Source organism: Borostomias antarcticus (assembly GCF_949987555.1).
Source record: "Borostomias antarcticus genome assembly, chromosome: 16".
NCBI classification, from domain to species: Eukaryota; Metazoa; Chordata; class Actinopteri; order Stomiiformes; family Stomiidae; genus Borostomias; species Borostomias antarcticus.
In genome coordinates, this window is record NC_140249.1 from 7776546 (window position 1) to 7803102 (window position 26557).

Here is a 26557-nt window from a genome sequence, read left to right on the forward strand (position 1 = left end):
TTTTGTTCAATTGACACCAAAATTGATATACTGTATCTTCAGACTGTCTTTACCAAACGATCCTCACAGATTTTTGAAATATGAAAAATTGAGCCCACAGCACATCAAAAAGTTTTACTGTTAACAGTTCTGTATACAGTTCCTATTAATTCTCGCCAAATCAATGTCTGATCATCCTCATAAAAAGTGACAACATTGGCCACATATCCAAGATGTAGTTTGATTTTTTTCAGAATTTTATCTCAGAAATTGAATTTGTAAAAATATGTTTAATTCTGTCCTCTGAAACCAACACTTCATACAGAGAAAACTGCGTTACCCACAATCCAACGCAAGCTCCACGAATCGGAGACATCGCTGTTGGCAACCCTACCCAACCCCCGCCGAGGATTACAATGACTAAATCGATTGATTGGCAACTGACTGAGTATACAGCTGCTGAAGTTAATGTTCAATTATGAAGAAAAGCAAACAAAACCTGTAAAAATTAATAAACATATCTCATCCCACATTTTTCAATCAATTCACACCAAACTTGCTACACTGGATCTTCAGACTGTAATTCACAAACTCATTGACCAGATTGTTGAATTATCAAAATTGAGCTTACAATGCATCAAAATGTTTTACAAATGTTTTACGATACGATACGAATGTACAAAATGAACATTGGAATGTCAACTTTCTTGTTGTCCTCCTATTCTCTCGCTTATTGCTCCTAAACTTGTCGGAAATTGCCTGGCCCCGCCTCATCGCTGCGTAGCAGCTTTAATATTATATTGTTGTTGCTATACATGAAGTGAGACTACTTACTACTTTCTACATGCCATGTATGATCTCTTTCCTTACACAGACCACCACTTGCAGCAACAATGCCTCCTCCTGGTGTGTGTATGAATATCATGCAAGAGCGTCACAAGAAAGATGGTGTTGGGAGCCTTGCCAACCCCCTGAAACTCTCTGATCAAGACTTTAACCAGCTGGAGCAATACTGTGTCGTTAGGAGGGTGAGGTTTGTCGATCAGATGTTTACCCCAGACCATAACTCCATTGGCGAAGGGCTACTGTCCCCCTCTGACATGGCAAGAGTGGAGTGGAAGAGGCCATATGTAAGTTGAAAGTGTCCGGTCTTGTGCACACACTCATAATGTTTCAATAACCTCCTTATTACTTATTCCAACTGAGATGTCCAAATTAGTTCTGGGAATGACGTCACTGCTGAAATAGGCAACCAGCTGTCTTCCTTCTGGCAGCATTGGCACCACAGTAAAAGTGCAAGAATAAGTCTGGATGCTCTTCATACTCATGTACAGTAATTGTAAAAACCCTAAATAGGAGGCATAGTATTTCCAAATGATTCAGTTACGGTAGCAAAACTTTCCCAATAAACTACAAGAAATTGGTCTCATTTTTCACTCCCTCCATGTCAGGATATTGTTCAGAATCCCGCTTTTATCGTTGATGGACTTTCAAGATTTGACTTTGGGCAAGGAATAGTTGGTAGGTGAATGAGACTTATCTTGAAAGACAATATACATTACTATTCCCTTACATTGTACCACTCACATTCCATGTGCTATTTTTAGGAAACTGCTGGTTTCTTGCCTCCATTGGGGCACTGACTTTCCAGAAGCACATCTTTGAACAAGTTGTGCCTCTTAACCAATCATTTGACGGGGATTACTGTGGAATATTCCACTTCAAGGTAAAATCTCATCCAATTATCTTTACAAAACTTCCAAATACAAATGTACTGCATCATGTGCCATTAAGAGCTGTTGATTTATAAATGCATTTTCAATTAATTATATATACTGTACTAAGCAAAGCTATCAATATCTATACAACAATACATAAGCAAAAATATCAATGAAAGAGTTTCTGGATTCTTAATGTACTGCACATTATCTATATGTACTGCACACTCTCAAGATGTCTGTCCTCTCTCTCTACCTTTCAGTTCTGGAGGTTCGGACAGTGGGTGGATGTTACGATCGATGACAAGCTACCAACAATTGACGGCAGGCTTATTTTTGTTCATTCGAACACCCCTAATGAGTTTTGGCCTCCCTTGATAGAGAAAGCCTACGCCAAGTACGTGAGCAAAGAATTTTGGTTATGTAATAAGAAACTATTTTAACTGCTTGATCAGGATGACATGTAAAATAGACAGACTAGCCACCAGTACCTGTGAAGCAACACGATTCTACAAACAGTACAACACATTCAATTTTCATTTACTGTACATGTTTCTCACTGCACTTCATGTAGCAGTAGGTGATCTAGAAGGCTGTAGGCTATTAGGAGTGGTGAGACGGGAGGGAGAGGATTGGTGGGCATAGTCCAAAACACATTGACCTTTGGAGCAAGTGACTGTTCTAGTCCTAGCCTTAAACATTCAGCATGCCTAAACCTAACCTAATCATTTGGTAAACAATATTGATCAATTTCTATAACATATGGTACTTTCTTTTCAATTCATGTGCTAAACCAGCTAAAACATTTTACTGCAACATTTTGTTTTAATTTGGCATTCCACTCCCAGCAGCTGACAAACATGTATATTGACATGCTATGACCCATTTCTTGAATTGTGGTCTGTCACATACCTAATGTGAGGTAGTGTTGGTATAACGTGAGTCCTCCTTCACAGGGTGTGTGGCTCCTATGCAGACATGAATGCAGGGACCACTTCCGAGGCTTTGGTGGATTTCACTGGCGGGGTCCACATTTGTTTCAAGCTTGCAGATGCACCCCCAAACCTGTGGGATCTGATGTCTAGAGCTGCCTTATCCAAATCGCTGATGGGGTGTGGCACACCTCAAGGGGTGAAATAACCTAATGTGGATGCTCATAACACCGCAAATTCTTTCCTACCAAACAGCACAAACTGCAGAAAAACACAGTTTGCCATAAGCTTACACATATCGTATCTAAGCATGCATCGGAAGTTTATTTTGCACAAATACAAAGCAGATTAAAACCTGATCTGTATTAGTGTTCTATTTTTATTTTGTGTTTTTTATGACTTCCATGACTTCCATTACTGTGTCCAATGTAGGAAACAGCAGCCAACACAGTAGCACCCAACGGATTAGTGAGAGGGCATGCATACACTGTTACAGGTGTCACAAAGGTAAAGTATGTTTTGAATGGATAACAATGGCAGCTAGGTTTAAGCCTTAAGGCCCATTCATACTCTTTGCAAGCTACGCTCACGCAAGCTACGCAGGGCTACGCGAGGTGACGTGGACCCGCCTTGCGTAGCAATGTGTCAAGACAAAAATTGTAACTTTACACAAGCACACATAGCGAGTGTTATTTCACGTGAACTGATAGGGGCGCTAAGGAGGATGAAACTGTTTCCACTGTCAAAGACAATGAAAAATGTCTGTGGAAGGTGGAAAAGCTGGAAAGAAAAGAATCAGTTTATGATGTGCAGATGTTCGTGTCATGCACTTGGTTAAAGTCTACTGTGGGAGTATATGTTGACAAACTACTTTTGAGGCTTCAGGCTTCAAGCAGGTTTCAACGAGGCAGGCTGTGATTTATAACTTAGTGGCATCTAGCAGTGAGGTTGCAGATTGCACCCAACTGATTAGATTGATTTTGATATACTCCTCAGATCATGAGCCAAGGAAAACCGGTCCGTCTGGTCCGTCTGTGGAACCCCTGGTGCAAGGGAGAGTGGAAGGGAGACTGGAGTGATAAGTAAGAACTCTTCCTGATCCAAAGCCCTTCTCTTTAGATACCTTACCACCACCACACCCATTTATTAAAGGACAATGCTTGTTTTTGACAACCTAGACCTTATTTACAACATATTATAAGACGTTTGACTCACCGAGATCACTTTGGTGTAGTTCGGAGGCATGTAGAAGAAATGTAAAATCCAGCGCGAGCCAGTATATGCATGTAATGACGGTGGTGGGGGCACCGAGAATGCAGTTTCTAAAAATCTATTTTCTGCCGCGAAACGGTTGTTTTCATCAATCTGTCTTTATGAATCGCTAGTTGTGCTTACATAGAGCGTAGGCCTGTCGTGGTTTTTCACATGCCTCTGTAATATGATCTTTAGAAACATCTTTAGACACGAAATAGCTTCCTCACTTGCTCCAGCACGCATGCGCACAGCGTGCTGGAGCAACGATGGGGGGGAAGCTATTTCGTTTCGAAAGACGTTTCTAAAGATCATATTACAGAGGCATGTGAACAACCACAACAGGCCTACGCGATATGTAAGCACAACTAGCGATTCATAAAGACAGATTGATGAAAACAACCGTTTCGCGGCAGAAAATAGATTTTTAGAAACTGCATTCTCGGTGCCCCCACCACCGCCATTACATGGATATACTGGCTTGCGCTGGATTTTAAATTTCTTCTACATACCTCCGAACTACACCAAAGTGATCTCGGTGAGTCAAACGTCTTATAATATGTCGTAAATAAGTTCCAGGTTGTCAAAAACGAGCATTGTCCTTTAAACAGACCTGAAACACCAGTTTTGAGAATTCGTTGTACATTACACCTTGTATGTGTGACAAATAAACATAATTGAATCTGTAAGTAGTTTTCTTTTTAAAATGAGAGCTCTGCTGTAGAAGTGGTCTTTAACTTAATTCGGAAGTCAAGGGCTTTTATTATAAGAAAAACATAACATAAAATTGAAATGTAAAATAAAAAGTCCCAAACCCACAATAGTAAGAAATATGTTTTAATGTGATGTTGCAATGTGATTCCTTTTTCATACTATTTTGTGCCCTTGCAAGCTCTCTTTACCAGGTGACGTCAATAAGTCTGTGAGGGTTCAGAGCTTGAGGGTTTAGGGGGGACAGGGTTTGGGCCTTAGACTCTATTCTCCTTAAGGCCTACAGTACTCTTCTTTCCAACAGTCTGAATTAACTCAAGGTTTCTATTTTCCTATCAGCTCCCCCCTGTGGCAAACTGTGAGTCCTGACGATCGAACAACATGTCTCACAGTGGATGATGATGGAGAATTCTGGTAAGCAACATTTTAAGTTTACAATATTGAACATATATGCTCACATGAAACATATTTTCTGTCTAACACATGTTTGAAACAGCTTGTGCAGAAAGCCTGTCCATTCAGTAATGTTTGCCATGGGCTCAAATATTGCTGTGGAAGGGAACAGGTGCACTTTGAGGAACTCCTGAACCCGACTAATCCACCCTCTACGATCGAGGAGGAGCCGGAAGATGATGGGGGGTCATCAATTTCCTTGGAGGAGGTCACTGAGGTAGTCAAACAAATCCACAGTGGCAAAGCCCCAGGGACTGATGAGATCCGTCCAGAAATGCTGAAGGCGCTGGGTGTTGAGGGGCTGTCTTGGTTGACACGCCTCTTTAACATTGCGTGGAAGTCTGGGTCAGTGCCAAAGGAGTGGCAGACTGGGGTGGTGGTCCCAATATTATAAAAAGGGGACCAGAGGGTGTGTGCCAATTATAGAGGCATCACATTACTCAACCTCCCAGGGAAAGTGTACTCCAAGGTGCTGGAAAGGAGGGTCCGGCCGATAGTCGAACCTGGAGCAATGCGGATTTCGTCCTGGTCGTGGAACCACCAACCAGCTCTTCACTCTCGCGAGGATCTTGGAGAGGGCTTGGGAGTTTGCCCAACCTGTCTACATGTGTTTTGTGGACTTGGAGAAGGCTTACGACCTCCTTGTGGAGGGTTATGCGGGAGTATGGGGTGAGGTGATCCCTACTTAGGGCCATCCAATCCCTGTACACCCAGAGTGAGAGCTGTGTCCGGGTCCTCGGCAGTAAGTCGTCTTCCTTTCCGGTGGGGGTTGGCCTCCGCCAGGGCTGCGCTTTGTCACCAATCCTGTTTGTGATTTTCTTAGACAGGATATCGAGGCGTAGCCGTGGGGAGGTGGGTTTGCAGTTCGGTGAGCTGGGGATTGCGTCGCTGCTATTTGCAGATGATGTGGTCCTGATGGCATCATCTGCCTGCGATCTCCAGCACTCTCTGGACTCTCTGGATTTCCATGCCATGGAAATAATGCTGAGGTTTTGGGAAGTACATGAAACTATTGAAGACAACTCCATATATATTCTTTCAATTACTGTCTTTGTAGGATGACAATTGACGATTTCTGCAGCAACTTCTCGGATGTGGATATCTGTTGTTTGTGTCCTGACTTCCTGACTGATGGAAATTCTTGTCACTGGAAATCCTCCTTCCATGATGGCAGATGGGTTGCAGGAATCACTGCTGGTGGATGCATGAATTCTCCAGGTACATACAGTAGCCTAATAGATATCATTGATTATATAACATCTGTATTTGACTTAAACTCAGTAATTAATTTGGTGGTATTGGTAAGTATCCAATGATGTCCTTGCACTGCAGTAAATTTTTTGCAGTGGAATTTTGTGTTTCCTGACATTGATTCAGCCATTTTGTCTTGCCATGCAGACAGTTTCTGGACAAACCCTCAATATCGGGTCAACATTGAAGGGTTGGATGAGGATTGTGCTGAAGAACAGGGGGACAACATGCTGGTGTCTCTGATGCAAAAGCCCGACAAGAGAAACAGACGCTTGGTTAAAAATCTCTACATTGGATTCTCCATTTTCAAGGTGTGTGTGAGATTTATCTCTCTGATCATGGTGGATAAGGTGACACGCTCTTACTATAGAGGCTTATCATGTCAAATCAAAATCAAATCAAACTTTATTTGTATAGCACATTTCATACACAGAGGCAACACAATGCGCTTTACAGAGAGCAATGGGGGATGGACATAGATCCTTTCCCATCATTTCCAGAGGGAAGCAAAACAACAGTTCACCCAGGATCCGAAAAAGTGAGCTGTAAAAATTATATCCTCACCTCCCTCAACAAGACGATTGAGCAAGCTCCTGGAAAATGTTTGTCTATTGGCTAAGAACATATACAGAGCACTAAACATGGTCTAAATACTTAATAGGAGAGCCATGCCTATCAGTAAAGTAGATAAATAGTTACAGAGATGTTGCCTACATGGTAGGCCATTATGTGTTAGCTATCCCTGTTTACCATAATGGAATATTTTAGTGTATCAATTAGCAGACAGGCTCCTAGATAATATAGAGTAAACTAGGTGAAGCCGCTGATGAAATGGTTGAAATGTCTTTAGGTTAATCTGATCCTGTCTAAATCTGTTTCTAATTATGTGTGGCTCCTGTGTGGCTGTCAGGGTTCCTGGAAGGGAAGGTTGAAGCACGGGACAGCTTTTGATTGTCGCTCAAATCCCGTGTTGGAGAGATTCATTTTTGGATACATCTGAATGAAGGGACACTGAACTGTGTGGTATTTGGCACATTGGGTGCCGTCTTTTATTGAAACAAAATACAACGCAGAAGACAACGAAAGTCAACACCATTAAGCAGAAGTAGGGAAACAAAAAGCAGAGAGCCAAGAAAAAAAGGGGGGGTGGGGGTGACTTGATAGGGACAGCTGGTGACACAGTGGGATGGAGCTGGACACAAGGATGGCAAGGAGTCTCTCCAGGAGCCATGGGGGCCTTAGGAGGACTTTCTGGGAGCCATGGGGGAAGGGGAGGACTTTGCGGGACCTGGGTATAGTACACTGTGTAGGAGAGAGGAAGGCAGGGTTAGTAGCTGCACTGGGTCTTTACAGCAGTCAGGGGGAATTCCACCGGACACAGGGTGACCTGCAGGAGACAGAGGGGCATCCATAGGACCTGGGTAGAACATGAGAGGGAGAGGCACTTGGGAGAAGGGAGCCAGAACAGGGTTAGTAGGATGCAGAGCCACTGAATAAGCACACAATTTCACCAGACAATGCCAGTCGCTAGGAAACACACATCTAGACATACACACAGTTCATAAAAGGATAAACACCAAGGATGTACACAGAGGATTCACTAGCAGGCTGGAGTCTGCATCTCCGTGTCTCTAGGGCCTGGCTAATGATTGTAGGCGAGATTGAATAGGTAAGGTTTAAGATCTCACTTAAAAATGTCCAGTTTCAGCCCTTCTTAGGTTCTCTGGCAAGGTGTTCCAGAGGTTGGGGGCATAGAAACTGAAAGCTGCCTCTCTGTGTCTCTTGGTCCTGGTTTTTGGAACTGTTAGGAGTTCAGTACCTGAGGACCTGAGTGGTCTACTGGGTATGCACCTGACAAGCATGTCTGAAATGTATTCAGGTGTGCGACTGTGGAGAGATTTAAAGACTAGTAAAATATTTTTTAAGTATATTCTAAAACTGACAGGTAACAAGTGTAGTGATTTTAAGACTGGTGTGATGTATGCCCTTGGTCTAGTCTTAGTAAGGACTTGCACTGCAGCATTCTGTATCATTCGTAGTTTAGAAACAGCTTTCTTTGGTAGGCCAGACAGTAGAGCATTGCAGTAGTCCAGCCTGCTTGGTGAAAGCATGCGTTCGTTTTTCAGTCTCAGCCTTAGAGAGAAACGGTTGTACCTTGGCAATGTTTCTTAAGTGGTAAAAATATGACTTAGTACTAGTAAAATTAAGAGAAATTAGTAAATTAAGATCTGAGTCAAGTATGACACCTAGATGTGACATCAAAAAGCATGTGCAGACATGACCACCGCTGGAAGACGAGCAAATGTGTGTGCAGAGGAGCAGAATCACTTGGTGACCGGAGTAGGGAAATGCCCTTCTGTCATAAACAGCCAGGCGCCTGCTTGCGTGAGAATTGACACTTCCACATCCAGTCTGAACCCGTTTTTGGAATTTTTGGTGTTCTGTCACTGAATATGGTGTTCTGTCAACTTCATAGAAAATTCTCTGCGGTGAAAGAAAGAAAAAAAAGTTAGAATTTGTTCCAAGTTGGGCTCCAAATTGGGCTAATTTGCCTGGACTATTATCGGTCCAGCCATATACTAGGTTTTAACCTGGTCTTGTTTATTTCCTTCCAGGTGCCTGAACAAGTAAGTAACATTTATATGATCAATTGTTTTGCTTCACATGATTTGACTGATATCACTTACACAACATTGCGGGACTTTAAAATGTCTACAGTATGTCTAAATTATGTGCATACTTATAAAAATTACTTTCACAGTACAAGCGGCAGAGAGGAAAGTTCCCAGCCACCTTCTTTACAACCAATGCACCTGTGGGTCAGACCAAGAACTACATGAATGCTCGTGAGGTTATGGGGCTCTTCAAACTCGAGCCTGGTGAATATCTGATTGTGCCAGCCACCTTCAATCCAAATGAGACAGCTTCCTTCATCTTGACCATCATCTCCATGGCAGAGACCCACATTCAGTAAGCACATTCCTTTCTTACCAATTAAGCCTCTATACTTTTAACTTTATACAGGTACGTCAATTAAGAAAAATTTCTAATTTGCAATGACAAACCCGGGCAATAAAAGGGGCCGCGACCCCCAAAATAATGCTGGCAGAGAGATTTCAACAACCTGACGAGCACAAACGCTCACGCACACACCAATATAGGCCCTACTACATGTAGCATACAGCCCCCCTTCAAATCTATTAACAGCCTTATATCTGCACATTAAACAGCACAGTTGCTTATGTACCCTATAGAAAATGAAATATTGTGCTGTTATTTTGAAAAATTGAAAGTCTATTGTCCAATCAGAATTGAGTATTTCAGAGAGCCGTGTAATAAAATACAATAATAATGATAATAATAATAATAATAATAATAATAATATACAATCGATTTGGTCTATCTTTTTCAAATACTGGAAAAGTTATTGATCTAAGGCAGCCCCCAGCTGGTATAGATCGCATACTGACAATTATCAGCCGTACTACAGTAGCTAGCAAGCAAGGGAATTAGCTGGGTAGCTAGCTGTCTAGCAATAGAAAATTAAGTTAAAAATGTAACCCGGCGCACATGTGCAGAACGGATCGGGTAGCCAGTACGGGCCGGCGGGCCTCTCCTCCTCCTCTCTCTCTGGCTCCTCCTCCTCCTCTCGCTCTCTCTGGCTCATCCTCCTCTCTCCTCCTCCTCTCTCTCTGGCTCCTCCTCCTCTCTCTCAATTAAATTCAATGGGCTTTATTGGCATGAAAGAACAAATGTTCATATTGCCAAAGCAACAGTGGAATTACAGAAATATACATATACATTAAAGTCTTATACATAAAAAGCTAAATAAATATAATTAACTCAAGAAAAAAAGGAAAGAAAAAGTACTTCCTCCCACAAAAGCTCCAGTACATCCAGAACAGTGCTGCCAGGATCCTGATGGGAGTGTGGAAATACCATATCACCCCTATCCTGGCATCTTTGCACTGGCTACAAATCAACAACTCAAATCAACAACTCGCCCGACAAGAAAATTAAAGGGGAAGGGGATAAATCTCACTCCAAGTTTTTGGTCAAAATTGGCAGCCCTGTATATTGAGTACTTTTTAGTATATTGTGGGTTGTCTATTGAGATAACAGATAATGGAAATTACGAGGAACAATCTAAACTTATGGAACATGTTATCAGAACACACAAACACCCACTACAGCATCCGTAGTAAATAAATGAAAATAGGGTATTTTTAGCATTAGGTCTTCCAGTACCTTACCACTCGATAGGGGCGGTGTCTGATATTAGACCACATTTTGATGAGAGATTATTTCCGCTCGGCGGGGTCTATACAAGGGGCCAGGAAGCGATTTACTTCCTGAAACATTTTGATCAGCCGAGAGCTGTGTTCGGAATCGCTCCCTATTCACTATATAGTGCACTATATAGGGCGTCAGCCATTTTGTTTGTAGTGTCCGAATTCTCCACGGAATTTTCGTTCCCTATATAGTCCACTATTTATTACCCACAAGTCACCTTGATTTCCAGGGTACAGTGCATGTACCCTACATTTTCTCCGGTATACCACAATGCAATGCAGTTGAGTTGTCTCGCGAAGAGGGCTTCGAACGGAGGATGGCGGCGGCAACTTTCGTGTATGAACTGAAGGAACTCTAGCTTGCGGAGCTAAATCGTAAAAATGTAATGTTTGTAAACATGTTACTTGATCGTGCGCTTCATAGCTAGCTAGGTAGCGCGGCTATAGCCAACGTTACATCTTGCAATTAACAGACAGGACCAATGTAGAAAAACCACACATGCACATGATAAGAATTTAAATTTCAACACTTTATTTGGGATTTAACATTCAAAATGAACACACAAAAGCAAATCCGATACTACCTGAGTGAGTACATCTCAACCTGCAGCGTGAATGCTCCCTGTTAGACTTGTTTGTTTACACGATACTGGGCGCATCCGCTTGCATCACACGAATGACCGACGCATTTTTGTGACGTTCGGTGTAGTGTCCGAATACTCCTTAAACCATTCCCTAGAGTGTTCACTACATAGTGAACCCTATATAGGGAATAGGGAGTGAGGGAACGAGGGAGCGATTCCGAACACAGCTGAGATCATGCCGAATTGACCCCTTTTGACATGCGAAGTTGTGCTTTTCTCAGACCCCGCCGCGTTCACGAACAGTTTGCACGTTCCTGTGGATTTCCAATGCGCATTCACAGCTCTCCCCCGCTCTGTTAGTGTGTCTGAATTAGCATTAAGAACTAACTGGCTGCATCACATTGTGGCCGGCCCAGAGAGCTCCTGTTGCGGGTACAAGCACAGGGCTAATAGCTCAGTTTGTGGTGCTATTTTCCATTCGCTGAGTACGGTTATGATAATAATAATAATAATATTAAGAAGAAGAAAAATGAATATGTTATAGATATGGGTTTGTGTTAGGATTCATCAAGGGCGAATGGAAAATAGCACCACAAACTCCCCTATTAGCCGCGTTCCTGTACCGCAACAGGAGCATTCTGTTCCGGCTGCTCCTCTGCTATGGCTACGGTTTCTGGAGCTCTGTAGCCTGGCTGTACGATCGCGAACTAGTGAACAGACTAAATACCACATACGAGCAAATATGACCTGCTCCGCTATAATGAAACTGGTAAAACTAAGATGCCTGGATAAAGAAATAATTTTTCGAAACTATATATTTGACAGAATCGTGATTTGATGGCAGGTACTTAACAACGCTAATGCAGGGACATGCAATACAGCGGGGAGAGCGGTGAACGCGCATTAAACATCCACATGAATGTGTAAACTTCGTGGACGCGGCCGGGTCAACAAATCACGTGGTTAAAAAGCACAACTGCGCATGCCTGTGACGCAAAAAAACACAACTGCGCATGTCAAAAAGGGTCGGTGGACGTTTCAAAAATCACTCTCAAGAACGAGGCGTCAACGTAGTCACCGCATCCAGTTCTATTAATACATCCATGGGTCTATATTTGGTCTGTATTTCAAACCGAAGGGCTCATCCCATGGATGTATCCATAAGCCCTTCTATTAATACATCCATGCCTACACCCTACGTGTCTTCCCTTCGTAGTGAGCATAGTAGAGTGTCAAAATAACGCTCGTATGGAATGCCCTTCAAAGTCATTTTCAGGGCTGTTCAGGGATGTCGCATGTGTCAACAGCCTGTCACAAGCTATGTGGCTAACCATAACCATTGATAATAAATACTGTAAATCCTATCTTAACAGAAGCCAAGCTTTCGGAATGGGAAATTGATGTGTCCTGATCCCAAACTGTTAAGCCTAAAACGGCGGGGTCGTCAGAGAATTTCACGAAGTAAATTAATGTGCTTCGATCACCTGTTTAAGCAGCTGAGTTTGACACAGCTGTAGGCGATTGGCTATTGCTAGTATTCCCGTCCGATTCCCGATGTCCCATTCATATCTCAGCCAAACACAACGTTACGATAATTGCTGTTTTGCTGCGAGTTTGAGTTCGTCTCCGTTTCTGCGCGAGAAACAGATTTTATGGAAGCTGCTGTCGTGAGCTAACTGGCTATCACGGTCTTATACAGCTTCACAGCCTGCTAGCATACAGCACTAAGGTTGACAAAACCTTGCACATCATTAGAATTCCAGCCATTTATATGGGATTTATCATTCAACTAAACATGGAACCTGAATACTACCTGATATTTCAACCGGCTCCCATCATCGGGTTGTTACATGATTTTGGGAGCGACGTGAAGTTGGTTTGATTTTGGATATTCCAGTTGGATATTCGAGGTGAACTTCACCGACTCTTTAACGCTTATTTCGCCGACTGTACCCTACCGAAAGCCGGGGTTGAGAGCGGTACCGCAACGGTCCTCAAGACCAGCTTCTAAGCCAGGGGTGTCAAACTCTGGCCCGCGGGCCAAATTTGGCCCGCAGTGTAATTATATTTGGCCCGCGAGGCAATACCAAATGACTACTAGAGCTGGCCCGCCAGTATTATACAGCGCATTCACCGCTAATACTACAAATCCCATAATGCTCTGCTGTTGTTTTGGCGCGTCAATCAAGACAGGACCCAGAAACGCCCTCTCTTCTGTGACAGTAGGCTTGTCATAGCAATCTCATACTACAACTGTAACCGTGTTACCCCTTCTTAAAAATGGCGAAAAGAAAGGCAGAAAACAGAAGCTTTACGTTATGTAACGTCTCACTGTGATAGAGACACCGTTTTATATGACTTTTTTTCAAATCTCAGTAGCTCTGGTACCACGTGACTCAAAAACACCAAGATAGACTCAAATTGTTCAGGGACAATTGCTGCACGAGATACACCTTTACTTTTCTCCAATTTAATCTTGCATTATTTTATATACATTTTTATCTTCAATTTTTTACATTTTCTTTTCAATAGCTATGGGACCACATGAACTAAACACCCCAAAATAGGCTCATATTGTTCAGGGACCTTGTCTGAATGAGGTACACCTTTTATTTTCTCCAATTTCTTCTCACATTACTTTATATGAATTTTAATTGTCATTTTTAGACCTTTTCTTTTAAATTGCTCTGGGACCACGTGACCAAAACACCCCAAAAAAGGCTCATATTGTTCAGGGACATTGTCTGCACGAGATATACCTTTTATTTTGTCCGATTTCATCTCAAATGATTTTATATGAATTTTTATTATAATTTTTAGACCTTTTCTTTTTAATAGCTCAGGAACCACATGACCTAAACACCCCAAAATAGGCTCATATTGTTCAGGGACATTGGCTTCATGAGATGCACCTTTTATTTTGTCCAAATTATTTTGTCCAATTTCTTCACATTATTTTATATGAATTTTAATTGTCATTTTTAGACCTTTTCTTTTCAAAAGCTCAGGAACCACATGACCAAAACACCCCAAAATAGGCTCATATTGTTCAGGGCCATTGGCTTCATGAGATACACATTTTATTTTGTCCAATTTCTTCTCACATTATTTTATATGAATTTTAATTGTCTTTTTTCGACCTTTTCTTTTCAATAGCTCTGGGACCACGTGACCAAAACACCCAAACATAGGCTCATATATTTCAGGAACTTTGTCTGTGCGAGATACATCTTTTATTTTGTCCAATTTCATCTCACATTATTTGAAATGAATTTTAATTGTCATTTTTAGACCTTTTCTTTTCATTAGCTCAGGAACCACGTGACCAAAACACCCCAAAATAGGCTCATATTGTTCAGGGACATTGGCTTCATGACATACACCTTTTATTTTGTCAATTTTCACGGTTCAATAGTTTATGTACTTTTATGTACAATTTTACACCTTTACATATACAAATGCTTTGCTGTGAGCTGCAACTTCAGGAACTACACAAACTAGGTGATGCAGATCTTCTTCCATGATGGTGTAAACCATAAAAATCATATACAATATTTAGAGATGTAATTTAACAAACCAAAAGGTGTATCTCGTGTAGCCATTGTCCCTGAACAAAATTAGACTAATTTTGGATCTTCTGGTCATGTGGTCCCAGAGTTATTGATAATATAAGGTGTAAAAATGACCATAAAAATCATATAAAATATTAAGAGATGTAAATGAACAAACCAAAAGGTGTATCTCGTGCAGCCATTGTCCCTGAACAAAATTAGACTAAATTTAGGTATTCTGGTCATGTGGTCCCAGAGCTATTGAAAATATAAGGTGTAAAAATGACCATAAAAATCATATAAAATATTAAGAGATGTAATTGAACAAACCAAAAGGTGTATCTCGTGCAGGCATTGTCCCTGAACAAAATTATACTAATTTTGGATCTTCTGGTCATGTGGTCCCAGAGTTATTGAAAATATAAGGTGTAAAAATTACCATACAAATCATATAAAATATTTTGAGTTGTAATTGGACAGAATAAAAGGTGTATCTCGTGCAACCATGGTCCCTGAGCAAAATGAGACCATTGTGGGGAATAAACGAATATCAAGCGCGAATATCCAACTGGAATATCTAAAATCAAACTAACTTCACCTCGCCGATTTAGGGCGCATCTGCTTGCGTCCATGAATATCGTACGCAATGACGTTCCAGTGTCCGAAAACTGTTAAATCATTCCCTACAGAGTATGTAGTTCACTATGGGTAAGACTACAGTACAATACATTTAGCTACATTTCAATCGATCGGGTCTACAAACCATCTGCTACGCTTCCTTAAAAGTGACAGCAAAAAAGAGGAAGTGTTTTGCTACAGTAACTCTGGTTCTTGTCGAGGGGCAAAATCTCCTAAGTCCCAGTAGCAGCTTCAATAATGTGTTGCCTTTGTCTTGCTTATTGACTATGTCAGCTACACAATATACAATACGATGTACAATATACACAATATAATACAAATAATATAGCCAACCAGTTAACTAGTCACACAGTTACTGCCAGTCGAATTGAGTTTGCTGCTCAACGACGTCTCCTGGCGGCTATTGTGCTACATGGAACAAGGAGGCGGTCTGGAGTGGTCCGAACGGAACTCTAAAACTGTGCCGCCGCTGTGGTTGCTGCTCTCCGCTCAACATGCGGCGCGAACGCATACTTTTCATGACTGTAATAATCAATAAAATAGGCTACTTAAACTTGCAAAATAAATATTGCAGAGAAGATGTGAGGATCTCAACAGCTCAGCTGCCATTCTGCACCATGGCGTGTGTGGGGGATTATTGCCTCCAAAAAACAATTGATTTTAAATTGAAAATGATTCATAGCAGAAAAGAGGAATTAGTCAGAATGTGTAATATTATAGTTTTCATGAATATTTTCTTAAAAAATATATTTTCCCCCAGTGAAACCTCTGGTGATCTTGACGATGCTGAAGTTATCAAGGTATCCAAGGCAATGTGTGCTTGTAATATTTTCATATTTCACTTTATTTTTATTTTTATTTGTCTCTTTGGGAATGCTAAACATGTTTAATTTGCAGCCCAAACCCACAGAACGTGGAGACGATGTCAAGAGGAAAACTCTGTTCCGTCAGTACTCTGACCAGGCAAGTGTGTTTAGTAATTTAGTTGTAATTTGTCTTGTATTGGGACTGTTCACTCTGATAATGAATATATTTAATATAATAAATAATGATAACATACAATATGTACTGGTACTATAAGAAAACTGGTATCAAGACATTTCTAATTTGACAAGACTACATTTATTTGTGATATCAGCTGTCTCTTGACATCAAGTATTGAGATTACTTCCAATTGAAAATTTAAAAAAAATTAAAACCATTTGTACATGTTATTTTCTCTGAGAAGTATGAGGAGGTGGATGCTGAGAGACTTCAGGTGATTCTGAATGAAAATATCCTTCAAGGTATGTCAACTCGTGTGGCACACGTTCATTCAACTAAGGGAAGTGTGAATGGAGGTTACCTTTACTGCATAGGTCACTGCACATCAGATTTGATGCACAATCTGAATTTGATTTACTGTAAGTTAACTTAAATAAATAACATGTATTTCATTTTTTGGGGTAAGGGTTATGAAATGATAAAATGATAACCACATGAGAGTAATACAGATGTGAATAATGTAATACAGTATAAAAATATATACTACAGAATCTACATAATGTACCATGTACTACACTGAATCCTTTGACTTAGCTGCACACAGTCAGATATTTCACAAATGCAGGAACAGACACCGCATCTGCTTCTCGTTGCCATGACGCAAGCAAAAAACTGCACATTGCATCTTTGCTGAACAATTTGTTTTCTGGATTTCCAGAATTTAAAGAAAGTGCTTAGAGGCCTTCTACTCTTCACACAAAGTTTAGAGCTCCGGGAGTGAAAGACCATGCACATAAAATGAACAAAACATTTAATATATTCATATTCATTAAGAAAATATCACGTTTCCACTCCTTCATTACCACAAAGGAACATTAGCACTTGTTTCTCGTGATTTTATGATATCAAATCCAGTGTGTATAGAAACTGTGGGCATTGTGTTATCTACTCCACTACAATGTTGTATGTTGATATGTGTATCTATTATCATTTTATTTTGTTTATATAATCCACATTTTCACATTTCACATAGATGATATAGGTAATGGGGGCTTTAGCCTGGATTCCTGCCGAAGCATGGTGGCCCTGATGGATGTATCCTATTATGTGCAACTGTTGTGAAATGACTCTAAATGATTTATGGCAGTACTTAATATGATTATTCTTAGTCCCTTGAAATCGTAACATCTGTTAATGAGCACATGTCTATGTAGGATCTACTTGTTAAATGATATTTGTGAGTAAAGAGAAAATAGTTTTACTTTTTCACCAGAGTATAGTGTTAATAGCCTGCTTACCAGAACAAATGGAAAGTATTAACTGTATAGTGAGGAAAATGTATGCAAATACATTGTATATAATGTTCTGCTTTAGTGACCAGACCACCTTAACATTAATTTCTAAAAGACATCCGTCACTGGAAAACTCAACGGTGCTGAATTCCTACGACTGGTGAGGAAAGTCAACATGTTCAAGGTAAATGGACCAGCAAGCCTTCATCATAATCCATGAGACTGCAGTTGTGGCTTTCTCCATTGAACACTTACTCCTCAAGTTATAATAATAATTTGTATGCTGATGGAGCCATTTTTAAGCGTGCATAGTTAACACTTGTGCGATGTATTATGTAAAGCATTAACTATAAAAAAAATGCAATTGTAACCATTGTGTAATATAATGCCTTGCCAAACATTATTCAGGAGAGACCGTGTCTCTAATCAAATATGAAATGTTGTATGAGGAAGTACCAAAGGGTCCTGAGTTTGATTCCAACAAAGTGTTTGTTGTTGTATATTTAACAATAGGGGGTGCAACAGAACACAATTTTAGGGAAAGTCATTGAATGGCGGACTTCAATGTTTTATTAAAATATAGTTATGTGCAAATGGAAACCCACAATCATCCAATGGACGTCTTTGGCAGTTCTAGTGTTAAAGGGCAATGCTCGTTTTTGACAACCTGGACCTTATTTACGACATATTATAAGAAGTTTGACTCACCGAGATCACTTTGGTGTAGTTCGGAGGCCTGTAGAAGAAATTTAAAATCCAGCGCGAGCCAGTATATCCATGTAATGACGGTGATCGGGGCACCGAGAATGCAGTTTCTCAAAATCTATTTTCGGCCGCTAAACGGTTGTTTTCATCAATCAGATTGGATGAATCGACAGTTGAGATTCCTCAACGCGAGGCATTGTTTCGGTTTTCAAATACGGGGTCTTTAGCCTCTGTAATATGATCTTTACACGCCTTTCCCCACTTGCTCCAGCACGCATGCGCACAGGCCAGCGCGCAGACTGGCTATTCTCCGGCTCACATTCTCTGCGCTACGATCGTTGTTGGTGCCGAGAATATTGTCGTCGTCATTCGTCAGCAACAATCCGATCGTAGCGCAGAGAATGTGAGCCGGAGAATAGCCAGTCTGCGCGCTGGCCTGTGCGCATGCGTGCTGGAGCAAGTGGGGAAAGGCGTGTAAAGATCATATTACAGAGGCTAAAGACCCCGTATTTGAAAACCGAAACAATGCCTCGCGTTGAGGAATCTCAACTGTCGATTCATCCAATCTGATTGATGAAAACAACCGTTTAGCGGCCGAAAATAGATTTTGAGAAACTGCATTCTCGGTGCCCTGATCACCGTCATTACATGGATATACTGGCTCGCGCTGGATTTTAAATTTCTTCTACAGGCCTCCGAACTACACAAAAGTGATCTCGGTGAGTCAAACTTCTTATAATATGTCGTAAATAAGGTCCAGGTTGTCAAAAACTAGCATTGCCCTTTAAGACCTTACCCCGATTTTGGAAATCAGATAAAGGCGTTCACAAGACCATTTCAATAATCGCATTATTACCATTATCGGGTTATGATCGGCGTATAGTGTACCCGGTCATGTGAACGCACTCACTGTCAAGCCGCTCTGTATGCACAAGATAGTTAATGTCCGGATATTATTGGCAATAATGAGTGATCTTTACTCATGGCGACTGTCAATTTTGTATGGATCCACACCTCCGATCAAGCTTCTTTTTTCTTTGTATCGTTTTGAAGCCATAGCCTACTGCACTCAGCTAGCTGGTGCCCCATCTTCAAATTCCGGGGTTTACGAGTACCAGTTGAATGCATTCCAGAAACAAAATGCAAAACCCTCACTTTCACCACATCTTTACTATAACAAATATATTTACAATGCTGTTATTTTGTGCATTTGACTTAACAGACACCACGTCTTGACCCGACGTCAGTTACTGAGATAGATAGGCTACTGTAGATATATGTGTTCGTAATAATTAAATTACATCCAGATGGAGAAAAAATGTGTTTGAGAACAAGGTTATAACAATTAAACATTATTTGTATAGCACCTTTCATACAGATACATTCAGCTCAAAGTGCTTTACAACAGAGCATTTAAATTAAAGAATGTGAAATTTAATGATGCTTCATTCGTAGACTATAGGAGAAAAACACTGAGCCCAGCCTGCTAAATCTGCTCAAAGACGCCACCTGGCGGTGGTGCATCACTAAAACGAAATAACACCCGTCTGAAATCCCACGAGATTTCCAATGGGATTTCCCTGCCAAATACGGCAAAGGTGAAATGCTGCAGCATGGGACATTTCTGATCTGTAGTGCTTTTTGTTGGAGTAAATACTGGGCTAGTGCACTTACAGCTGTTTTCAAATGTGCTTTGTTACATTGTAGTGGTACATTTTAGTAATTTACCACTTGGTTTTATATAAGGAAAAGGCCTAGTTAATAAAGTGTTAAAGGACAATGCTCGTTTTTGACAACCTGGACCTTATTTACGACATATTATAAGACGTTTGACTCACCGAGATAACTTTGGTGTAGTTCGGAGGCATGTAGAAGAAATTTAAAATCCAGCGCGAGCCAGTATATCCATGTAATGGCGGTGGTGGGGGCACCGAGAATGCAGTTTCTAAAAATCTATTTTCTGCCGCGAAACGGTTGTTTTCATCTATCTGTCTTTATGAGAGAGGCCTGTTGTGGTTGTTCACATGCCTCTGTAATATGATCTTTAGAAACGTCTTTTGAATCTAAATAGCTTCCCCACTTGCTCCAGCACGCATGCACGCAATCGTTGCTCCAGCACGCTGTGTGCATGCGTGCTGGAGCAAGTGAGGAAGCTATTTCGTGTCTTAAGATGTTTCTAAAGATCATATTACAGAGGCATGCGAAAAACCACGACAGGCCTACGCTCTATGTAAGCACAACTAGCGATTCATAAAGACAGATTGATGAAAACAACCGTTTCGCGGCAGAAAATAGATTTTTAGAAACTGCATTCTCGGTGCCCCCACCACCGCCATTACATGGATATATTGGCTCGCGCTGGATTTTAAATTTCTTCTACATGCCTCCGAACTATACCAAAGTGATCTCGGTGAGTCAAACGTCTTATAATATGTCGTAAATAAGGTCCAGGTTGTCAAAAACGAGCATTGTCCTTTAACATAGCAAACGACTATCTAAAGTGAAGAATCATGCAGTCCTAACACTCGGGATAATAACATATCCGACAGCTGATGTCAAATTGCTTTCCTCCCTTAATATTATTAGCTGTGACCAGCAGCTCTAGAGCTCGTTCCGTCGGTTGATTGGTTGGTTGGTTGGTCAGTCGGTTGGGTGGTTGGTCCAGAAAAATGTGTGCTGCACATGTGCGCAGCTGTTGTGAATTTGTGCTCATGCATTTCAATGAGTATGTTTTACCGGACCTGTTCTTATTCTCCTGCAGGAAATCTTCTTCGCCACAGATGTGTCCCACACAGGAACTCTGTCTTTGAGAGAGCTGAGGAATGCAGTCATGGCTTCAGGTAACTCTGATGAGTCAATGATGAAAAAGAAACAGACATCTGAGTCTGGCAGGGGCTAAGCTAAAAATTGACGAACTATAAGAATGAAAAAAGCTTGCACACTGCAGGGCTCCTTTTCAATGCTTTATTGCACCACAAAGTGCTAGTGACATTTAGGACCTAGGAAGATTAGCCCCTGTCACATCAGGAATGAACATGACAGGTAGATAAATACAAAGGCTTCAGGATGATCTTGTAAAAAAACGGACAGAATGCAGGTAAATAATTACCATCTGTATACAAATGTATAAGGAGCGTGCAACATTATGGCCAAAGCCCTATACAATAGAAGGTGCATATACATTAAGTGTATGTAAGGGTGTACCCAAAGCAGAAACAAAAAAACAATATACATATTATATACAAATTCATAAACAATAGAAGGAGGAATACACTTGAATAGGGTGTAGCACACCACCATCAGGCTTGGATACGGTCATCAGGTATGGAATAATACTATAAAGGTGCCTCTTTAACGTCCTGTAGGTGCAAAGAGGAAAGCCAGCAAGCAGCAGACCAGAGAGAGAGAGAGAGAGAGAGAGAGAGAGAGACCGGGACAGTGAGAATAAGTCACAGAAAGGGGCAGTTATCCATTTCCTCATTGAGGCCCCTAGGTGACATGGTGTTCAGGCCCCTGGGTGACATGGTGTTCAGAGTGTAGATCCAGAAGACCTCAATTTTTAACAATAAAGACTTATGGGCGAATTCACAAAGAATGGATTGCGGCCGCTAATAGCACCATGAACTGCGTGTCATTTGCGCCATGCGCTATGTGCTCCGTCTTAACAACCTATTCACTGCACCAACCAATGCACCAAAATGCACCAAAATCTTGGGTTTTAGCATGTCCAAATTCCAGCTAAAGTGGTCCTGAGTGTATTGTACTTTGCAAGCACCAGAACCGCACTGTCCATTTGGGAATGAAGAAAATGTTCCTAAATGGACGGCCCAATTTTTGACACTTCCTATCAAAGTGGAGCTTTGAAACTTGGAGCGAGGGGGTTTAAGCATGCCCCGATTCCAACTACAGTGGTTTCAAGTTGATTCAAGTAACAGAAATGCAAAATGGGACACTTCCTTTTGAAGTGGAGCTTTGCAACTTTGTATCTGTTTTTTTAGCACAACCTGAGACCAACTAAATTGGTCCCTTATTGATTGGACCATGATTTTTTTTTAGAAAGGTTATAGCAGGTCCAAACCAAGACGAGGTCATCTCCTGTTACCTGTCAGATCCTGTTAACTGTCAAATCAGAACCTAAAAACAACTTTTTTGGGGGACCAATGACTGAATTATTTGTTTTGCACTGTTGTTGTAGGGCCGGCCTTGTTCTCTGTGTGAAATCCGGGGTTCCCAGGGCTCATTTAACATAACATGATCCCAGTTGGAAGAACGACACCTCTTCCGATGCAATCCGACCATAGGAATCCGATCTGGACACTAAGAGACCCATTTGGCATCAAAGAATCCCAAACGGACTAAAGGTTCCAATTTGGACAGAGCCGGACCATCAGAACCAACCCAGATGTCAACTGGACAAACGAGAAACAATTAGCCTCAAACAGTCCCAAATGGACTAGAGATACCCTTGTGTACGTGGGCAGCAGAAAGGAGAAAACTGCATTAAAACCCATTGATCGGCCATTCCTTATCCTCTGCTGCCCCCCGGTGCATTTTGCACGTCGGCACAACAACGTTGCAAAAATGTTCCCTAAAGGTCCCATTCAAGTGTTCCCAAATGGCCACCCCAAATACATTGGAGTTCATTTTGTCCACTTGAGTATACAAGTGATACAGAAGTGGATGTCCATTTGGGAACATTTCCCTAAGTATCCAAAGCACATACTTTTCTCCCACACATTTGCAATGAATGTTACAGCATAAACACTTTATCAAAACAACTTTCTTACCCAGTAACCAGGGATTGTCATCCATGTCTTGCATCATTCCGTAGGCTACAGACCGCTCTTCCTAAAAATGACTAGCTGTCGTGCACCGACCCTGGGAATTTGGCAACCACATTCGTTATTATATTACTGCCGTTGCACACTACCTGGGTGTTGATTGAATGCGTTTGCTTCCTATTTCTAAAAACATGTTCATTTTCCCATGGTGGTACAATTGGTATGTGAGTGCAGTCAATAGCGCCTACAGCATTTGGGATGCCGGCAACGTTAAAGAACTGCTTTGTATCCGCAATTTTCCATCTGTTTTGCGGAAATTTGATGTCTCGCCACTCTGCTAATAATTGCTGGTACAACATCCCCATACAGCCTTGCTGATGGATGGTTGTGATAGTCCAGAGGCACCTGCTATAGGTGTCTGGAAGGAGCCAGACGCAAGAACCTGGAGTGTTGACAGCAGTTTGACAATGCCAGGTATTGCATGGGATCTCTGGGTGGCAGGCTCAATATCATCCTTGATTTCATATAGAGCAAGAATTGCATGAGTTGGCAACCTGTCGGGTATCTCCGGATGATTTCGGTCTCGCTTAAATCAAAAAGTGATATTCTCCTTTGAAATATTCTCTCACGAGCACACCTGGCATTATGATGCCTTCGTCTAGCTACAATAACTGCTGCCATTGGAAACGCTGGCCATGACACCCGTTATATAGCCTATACGCTTCAGTTACCACCAACTCTCTGAAGACGCAAATAATTTCACTATAACCGTGTGGCAATTAGCCCCGATCTTTGTGAATTGGACTGTAGTGAGGCTCATTTGCATAGAAATTTGCACATTTCCCGCCCATATTACCTCATTTAAATATCCGCAAACAGCACAAGCGCACAAAAACGCTATGATGATGGCAACGCAGTTAGCACAGTATTTCACCCTTTGCGAGTGCTTTGTGAACAGCATGGTTTATTTTGGGGTAATTTGCACAGGTATAGCGGCAGAAAAAACAGCGCAATCCCTTTGTGAATTCGCCCCTTAATGTCTCCCCCCCTTCGTGAAAGTTGGACGTGTTCAATTCCAACCTAGCTGAGAGAGGCCACTGTATTTCATGCGGCTGAAGTGCATCGTCACCCGGGTCTTTTGATCATGGTTTCTGGGATCTGTGCTCTGAAATTCTCTTGGTGTTTTCCCTATGTAAGCCAGTCCACATGGGCATTTGAGCATGTACATTAAATTGTTGGTTTTGCAGGAGATAAAGCCTTTGATGTTGAATGCTTTGCCCGTATGTGGATGGTAAAATTGTCTGGTTTTACAGGTGAAATGACACTGCTGACAGTTCCCACATTTGTAATTTCCAGGTTCAACAGGAGTCAGAAATGTGGAGGTTGGTGGTGGGTTAGGAGGATAGTCAGCCTTAAACCAACATATTTCTGAGGTTTGGTGGTCTCTTAAAGACAACCCGTGGTGGTTGGGCCAGGTGTTGTTTCAGAGCAGAATCTGTGGCTATGATATGCCAGTGTTTGTTAAGAACAGAATACATTTCTTTGGCAAGAAGTGAGTATGGAATGGGACAGGTCAACCTGTTGTCACTGGTTGTAGTCTTGGTTTTGTTCAGACACTCCATCTGTGTTTCTTGGGAGAAGCATTGTGTAGCTTGAGTAGCCCATTCCCTCTTATACCCTCTTTGTAGGAATCTGTTCCAGATCAGTGGGTTGTTGTTGGGTTGTTCTGTTCCAGAGCTACATATGTGGCATATGTTACTGAGTTGTGAGATGGGGAGGCTTCTCTTGTTAATGATCATAATGTCCAAAAAATTCATTTGGGATGGACTGTGTGCCATTGTGAATTTGAGATGTGGATTCTGTGCATTCATGAAGTGATGGAACTCAATCAGTTTAGTTTCGGTAGAGGTGGTTTTACATGAACAAGTTTGCGTTAGAATTATTTTTTCTCGTTACACATTATGAACATGCCTTTAACCCAGGCCTGTGTCTCCTCCTCAGGGCTGAAGGTGAGTGATGAAATGCTGAACCTGATGGCTGTGCGCTATGGTGCCTCCTCTGGAAACATAACCCTGGACTGTTTCATCAGCCTCGTCCTACGCATGGACTGCATGGGGAGTAAGTCCACAACAACCAAAGATACTAACTTTTTGTTTAGAGGGGACATTTTCCTTCACATCTTGTTTCTATATTCTTGTGTTCTCTGAATATGTGCCCCAAATTCTAATCATGAAATCCATGTTCCTCTAACAGAAATATTCAGACAGCTCTCTGATGGACAGACTATGTCTCTTCGGGAGTCTGAGGTAATACTTCATAACTTAATTCATTTTGCTGACTAGGCGTAAGTGTTTACTTTGTTTTAAACTTTTTCATGTTTATCCTTTTAAAGGGGTAGTGTGCTATTTTGGACATTTAGCCTGTCTACCATGAACCTGAAACATAGAGACCATAATTTCATTGAGCGTTTCAGTATTGAGCTAACAGAGGCTCTCACTGGGCTACAATGGAAGTCAATGGGGCATATGTAAACGTCCGCTTTCACCAGTATGCCGCAGAGTTCCCAGTACGCCTCGTCCATGTTGTTGGTGTTAATTGGTGGGAGGCACCTCATGGATCTATGGGTAAGGGAGGTCCACGAGTTTAGGCATGGTTAACAGTGATAGTCTAACCACTGTAACTTCTGTACCTACAGGTCCTTGGGTCAGCCTGTATATCATAATCTCAGTGTAAATTCAAGTGTTAAGAATATACAACAAAACACACAGTTTGTTCGGGAATACACAGCTTGTTCGGAAATAATAACCACCAAGACAATCCTTGAAAAGACTCACTTAAAAGAAAGGACCAATGCTGTGCCACAGCATGCAACATTTAAGTCAAGAAACATCTACCTCGGGGCGACTGGTTGCCCCGTCACTCCGAGGCCCCTGCGGTCGATTGATCAAAGAAATTACCTGAATTAATTTCCAAGTTATTCAAGTCAATTCAAAGTGTATTATACAGCAATATCACCAAAGGTATAATGATCATGTTATCTTACATAAGTCATTTATGTGTAATTTCTGCTGGTTAAATTGAAGTGTGTTGTTGTAGCTTAACTTCAGCTCCCCAGCAATAACAGAGCCCCATGCACCAGTCAGGTACTGCAGGCCGGAGAGCCCCATGCAGAAATTAGACATACAGTAAATTACTTGGAAATTAAGATGGCATGACCAGCATAGTTTTGGTGGCTATAATACACTTTGACTTGACTTGAAGTACTTTCCTGGAAATGTATCTATTATAAGAAATTACTAGGAAATGTCAATCCCTTAAAATTGTGTTACCGTAATTTCTTATGTTATTAGAGTTATAGAGTTATTAACAACCTGTATGTTTAACCTATTTTTCCCTATTCTTTTCAGTGGATGTATATCTCAATGTATACATGA

At 41.4% G+C, this 26557-nt stretch overlaps 1 protein-coding gene across 1 annotated transcript; it reads left to right on the top strand.

The window, feature by feature from the left end:
• Positions 1-872: 872 nt before the first annotated feature.
• LOC311319522 (calpain-1 catalytic subunit-like) lies at positions 873-26557 on the top strand (the record flags this gene model as incomplete). Its single annotated transcript, XM_084451080.1, has 21 exons — positions 873-1109; positions 1431-1500; positions 1587-1705; positions 1961-2094; positions 2654-2828; positions 3062-3136; positions 3626-3711; positions 4931-5005; positions 6102-6262; positions 6443-6606; positions 8911-8922; positions 9057-9265; positions 16122-16161; positions 16259-16321; positions 16587-16647; positions 17379-17440; positions 17753-17821; positions 21104-21182; positions 25125-25241; positions 25377-25429; positions 26531-26557. 21 exons carry the CDS (start codon positions 873-875, stop codon positions 26555-26557), a joined length of 2088 nt encoding a protein of 695 aa, XP_084307206.1.